This window comes from Gymnoscopelus microlampas (assembly GCF_963454915.1).
Source record: "Gymnoscopelus microlampas genome assembly, chromosome: 12".
Lineage (NCBI taxonomy): Eukaryota > Metazoa > Chordata > Actinopteri > Myctophiformes > Myctophidae > Gymnoscopelus > Gymnoscopelus microlampas.
In genome coordinates, this window is record NC_139949.1 from 17,638,907 (window position 1) to 17,644,906 (window position 6,000).

At 42.5% G+C, this 6,000-nt stretch overlaps 1 protein-coding gene across 1 annotated transcript in view; it reads right to left on the reverse strand.

Moving 5' to 3' along the window:
• Positions 1–1,097: 1,097 nt before the first annotated feature.
• The window catches only part of layna (layilin a), a gene marked incomplete at both ends in the record, with an annotated part of 6,949 nt that continues 2,046 nt past the window's right edge, over positions 1,098–6,000 (reverse strand). Inside the window, 5 exons of the mRNA XM_084074189.1 lie at positions 1,098–2,379; positions 3,072–3,168; positions 3,700–3,762; positions 4,764–4,808; positions 5,704–5,861. Of these exons, the coding sequence (XP_083930315.1) occupies positions 1,098–2,379; positions 3,072–3,168; positions 3,700–3,762; positions 4,764–4,808; positions 5,704–5,861 (1,645 nt within the window). The remainder of the gene's footprint in view (positions 2,380–3,071; positions 3,169–3,699; positions 3,763–4,763; positions 4,809–5,703; positions 5,862–6,000) is intronic.

The window sequence follows — 6,000 nt, forward strand, 5'->3', positions numbered from 1 at the left end:
AGTTTTCATTTGAACAAGGCATGATGCATTTTAAATAATACACACACAATGCAGTACTTTCTCATTCTCTTTAATATCATGCCAGTGCTTTGTTCAGGCTGCAGGCTCTCAAACAGATTTCAGTCAATGAACCCCTTTCCACTTGCAAACCCTCTATTGGATGGTGCCGTGTTTGTGACACCAAATACAGGGTCGTTGGTAGGTGGTGATGTTGTGAACAAAGCTATAAATGATTGTAAACAGTTAATTACTTGAAAATTACCTTTTATATTGGTTTGTTTTTCCTTCCTTTTCAAGTGATGTCAGTTTGATGTGCCATAAATTCATAGAGGTAGTCTCTCCCTGACCATGTGGTCTATTAGAAAAAACAGCATCTTCAGGCACAGAAAGGAGAAAGCAGAATTTATATTTTGTCACACAATGGTGTTGCTTGCTTCGAGCTGGCAACGTGAAGTGCAGACATCACATGATCATGTTAGTCGACCCTCTGGTGAGCAGCTACAAGGTGGTCAACTTCAGGAAAGCTGTTGTGCGACAAATTATAAATTAGGCTTAAGTCTGATTTTTATACTTAGTTGTGCACCGGCGTCACGCACAGAAAATGGCAGATCTATCACCTGTGCGCAACAAAATATAACTCAGGCTTTACGGGTTCATGACCCCACAGTGATCCCACAAGGCAAGAGCAGCATAACAAGGCCATGCAAATAGGCGGCCAAACAGGGCACACACACCCCTATACTCCGTGCAGTTTAGGTCAGGAAAGGGAAAAGTTAGTTAAATCTCCTTTACATTTTCTTTAGATTGCAAGGGGGGAGAAAGAGTGACGTGGCGTTTTACAAAAGTCACATTTGGATTTGTTCGCTTGTTCGGATTTGTTCACTTAAAAAACAACTCTCACAGTCCCATCAGGAACAAATGGCTTTATCCTACTGGTATCTCAAGGCACCTCCTCTCTTTACTGGGTAAAGAGTTGCACGATCTCCGAGGAGCTCTGTTCTTCTGCACCCCACCACTCCCCTCCCCACAATCCCACACATGCATGTACTGTACACACATACCAGTGGACACACGTCACACAGAAGCAGTATGGTGCATTAGTAGTTGTTATTGTTGACCCATTCTGCTTCATTGAAGTATCGCCTGCCACTGCCAAGGACCAGCTCATTTCTGTAACAATCCATGTTTGGTTGGTAGGATTTGCGGTTTCCATAATACCCAAGACTGGTTTGGTATGTATCTTCCTTTCCGTTGCTCAGATACGTCTGATAGATGTCAGCCTTCACTGTATGCCCACCAGGCGCAAGACCATGATCGTAGAACTCACCCCTCCCTCCCAGACTGCCCTCATACATCTCCTGCTCGCCATAGCTGCCAGACCCAAAGTGCTCACTCTTTGCTGTACGACGGCCTAGGCTCCTGTCATACATTTCTCTGTTCGCAGAGCGGCTTAGGCTAGTGTCATACAAGTCCCTCTTCCCCATGCGACTCAGGCTGGGGTCATAAGAGTCCCTCTTTGCTGAGCGAGTCAGGCTTTTATCGTACGAGTCTCTCTTGCCTGAGTAAGTCATGCTAGTGTCATACGAGTCCCTCTTTCCTGTGCGAGTCAGGCTTGTGTCGTATGAGTCCCTCTTTCCTGCGCGCGTCAGGCTTCCTGCGCGAGACAGGCTGGCTTCGTATGAGTCTCCCTTTCCTGTGCGAGTCAGGCTTGTATCGTACGAATCCCTCTTTCCTGCACGAGCCAGGCTTGTGTCGTACAAGTCCTTTCCTGTGTGAGCCAGGCTTGTGTCGTACGCGGCCTTTCCTGTGTGGGTCAGGCTTGAGTCGTACGCGTCCTTCCCTGTGCGAGTCAGGCTTGTGTCGTACGCGTCCTTCTTTCCTGTGCGAGTTAGGCTTGTGTCGTACGCGTCCTTCTTTCCTGTGCGAGTTAGGCTTGTGTCATACGCGTCCTTCTTTCCTGGCCGAGTCAGGCTTGTGTCGTATGCGTCCTTCTTTCCTGGTCGAGTCAGGCTTGTGTCGTACAAGTCTTTCTTTCCCGTGTGAGTCGAGCTTGTGTCGCAGAATTCCCGGATGCCCCGGCGCCCCAGGCTGAGGTCATTGAGGTCAAAGTTAAGGAAGCCGCTCTCTGTGCTAGCGAGTGTCACAAAGCCACTCTCTGTGTCCCGACCCCCCAGGTTGTCGTAGTCACCGGTGGTGGGCGAGGAGACCTCGGGGGAGGAAACCTGAGATAGGAATGAGGAATTTTTGGTGTGCGGACGGGTTGCCATCAGGTCGTCTTCCTTCTGTAAGCGAATTACGTTGTAGACGTCGGTTGAAGTTGGGCTGGGACAGAGTCCTAGCTCGGTCTGACACACTTCTGATTTCTGTTGCTTCTTCCTTCTGACACCAATGAAAAAAGAAAAATGAACATTTAGTAGAAATGCGAAAGTCTCATACCTCAACAAAGAAATCGATAGGAATAAGAATAGTGACTTTAATGCCCTCAATTACCGTTGCAGTCTTCATTAGAAATCTTAATCTTCCCAAAGTACTTAGGCATGTCAACTGACGTGCCTAATTGCATTGTCACAAAATGATTATGCTGCATATAAGAGCAGTTTTTACTTCGTCCACAGCTGAAAAACTGTCTTGATTGATGTAACTTCAGCCAGCCAAGTGGCCTTTAGAGTATGAATTAGCTACTTGGCTACAGTTTAGATTAGTCAGCGTGGAGGGGATATAACTGCTCATCAGTATTCAGACAGCGCATTTCTCTTTTAGTACAGTATATGGTATGCTTAATATGCACGGTTTGTGCCAGGGGTTTCCCTAATATATGAGGAGTGTCCCAACATGTTTACGATGCACTTAAAGTTCTGCATGATAAGTAGAATTTACTATTCTGTGAAACACGCATAATAGTAAACGTTGAGTGGTAAATCTACTGTAGAACAACACCATCCATATTAATTGCATGTATTATTTTATTTTTTAAATATTTAGAATAACCAGGATTTATTTTTGAAATACAGTACGCCCCCCGCCCCCTCCCCTCTCCTTAAAACCATGATAGATTTGCTGCTGCTCCTCACCGTCTGACCAGCAGTTTGTAGCAGCAGACTCCCGTCACAGTCAGAAACAGCAGGAGCAGAGGTATGGTTGGAAGGATGATGTAAATCAAATTCAGGGCTGAAAGACACATAGAAAATAAAGATCTGGTTTTAGTAACGGTATTGCTTACCATCTCTCAGGGATCAATAAATATCTTACCTTAATTGGGACCCTGGACTCCAATTGCTCACTATTGACTGTTATATTAATACTCGTATAACTAATCGGTAGGTCCGTGAAAATGTGACAGCCAGGCTGATCGCTGTTCTAAATCATTATGTTTATTGCAATTTAAATATCCATTTCCCTGCTGTACCTAAGGCTTTATTTTAGTCAAGTACGCTAGCCAAAGATATCAAACAGTGCGGATCAAACTAAAAACATTAATGTATTTCTTCTTGTGTGTGAAAGGGCCCTAAGTTGTAGCGTTTGGGCACTTTGACTCTTGTTGGCTATTGCTACAGAAAACTTGATGTATGACCAATGTATTTCTTGCCAATCAGAGAAGTAGCCGTACATGATGTTGCTGACCCAAATACAAAATTAGGTAGTGATTTTGGACATCTCTGTCACATCTTCACGTTGAGGTCTAAAATGAATGCTACAGACCTGTAGTCCTGTTCTTCTCGTGGTCAGCTGGCTTCCAGGGCAGGATAGCTGTAGGTAGGGCATCTGTAATCACCAACATTAGTTATGGTAAGACACTTCAAACAATCAATACTAATCATATTTATTCCTAAATGATGTTGGCTATTGTTTCAGTTTAGGACCAGCTTAAGTTAACCACTTGAACCCTATTGACCGGGGTCCCCCAGGGTCTGTACTTGGCCCCATTCCTTTTCTCCTTCACGCCAAATCTCTTAGTTGAAAATAGCCAATCTACAAGCACTGTTTGTTTACATATTATGAAATAACAATAAAATCCTCTCAGACCTTACCTTACTTACTAAGGTCTGAGGAAGAGCCTCCCGGCTCGAAACTTTACCACAGAATAAACACGATGGGAGCAGCATTCTGCTCTGTGGATTTTATTGTTATTCCATGTTGATTTTTTTTTATCCAGCACCTAGCCCAGCAGGACAGGATGTGCTTGTCTTTTCTCTTTTGTCACTTTGTGGCACCTTTTTCATTGATGTTTACAGTACATATTAACATTAACGTGCCTAGAATAGGGTTCATGTGGTTAAATAAGTCAAATAATGCACAATGATGATGGCATCAATGTAATTCATCAACAACTGGCTTTATCAGTCATACCGTATTCGTCATAGCTATTATATGCATATTGTAGAATCTCAGCCAATATGTAGTGTCCTTGTAGGCTGCTGGAGAAATTGTTCCTGTTGTATGATTGGTAACCATAAAAAATACTTGTTATAAACTGTTAACAGACTTGTTAAAGTGAGAGTTAGTCTGAGGATTTTGAGTTGCAATTCATGTTTGTAGGGGTGCAACAGTTAATACATATTTTATTTATTTTATTTATAACTAATACATGATAAGTTGCTGCCCTAACTATATGTGAGTTCTGTATGTCCATGTCCTACAGTATGTTGGAGGTCCTACGTTAGTTGTCTGATGTCACTGCACTACGTACCAAAGAAAAGTCCTTCTGGAAGCCTCAACCTTTAAAAAACACAACAACAAAAAACGATTGGTACAAACTGTCTTACCAGTTTGGGTTGAGTTGGGGGAAGGCGAAGGGTCTAGTGTTTTTTCTGCAAAAGAAATAGACACATCATACACAAACATCAAATGTTCTGTGTTCACGATCATTGAGAAATTTCTAATGAAATTCAAAGGCAGTTATATTTGTACACATCACTGTGCACGTGTGAGTATAAGCGTGCGTACCAAGTATAAACCAAGAGTTATACTTGGTTGTGCACCGGAAATAGCAGATCTACAAGCTCACAACTTGCTGTGCTGCGAAGCGTTGTGAATGTGTAGATCTAATATTGTGTGCGACCACGGTGTGCAACTAAGTATAGATCAGGCTTACCGTGAAAGTGTTTGTGTATCGCTTCCTCTGTGTGTGTTAATGGTGAAGGTTAGTTTGTGTGTGCGTCTATGTGTGTGTGCATGTTCATGTACACACAGTGGTGTAAAGTAAAGTAACTAAGTACAATTACTCAAGTACTGTACTTAAGTACAATGTTGAGGTACTTTTACTTTACTGGAGTATTTTCAATTGTCTATACTTTACTTCTACTCCACTACATCTCAGAGGCAAATATTGTACTTTTACTCCATTACAATTATTTGAAAACTTTAGTTTCTAGTTACTTTGCAGATATCAATTATTACATTATAAAACACACATTAACCACTTTAGCCCTATTTTATACCTAGGCTATTTGAAAATAGCCGATCTACAAGCTCACAACGCGTTGCGATGCATTGTGAGCTTTTGGATCTGTTATTTTCAAACATTTTAGTACTTTTATTTTTGGTATGTACATTTTGATACCAATACTTTTGTACTTTTACTCAAATTTTGAATTCCAGACTTTTACTTGTAACAGAGTACTTCTACATTGCAGTATTGATACTTTTACTTAAGTAAAACATTTGGGTACTTTTTCCACCACTGTGCACACGCGTATGCCATACCTGAAGTGTATTTGCAGATGAAGTTGTTCTTGGTCTCACAGTTGTCATCATTCCATTGGAACATGTAGAGTCCTCCAAGGCCAGGGGGAGCGGACGGCTGGTGGTACATCACCACACACACCTCGTACCCGCACGATGGCTCGTCCCAGTGCCAGTTCCTACACACACATACAGAATCTTTCAAAGATGTTTATGAAGCAGGATGGGCAGGCTCTTTATTACTGTGACGCTCAACCCTTTTTAATTTGATATGCGTAATAGGCCATGGACCCCAATTTGATACTATATTTCATCTCT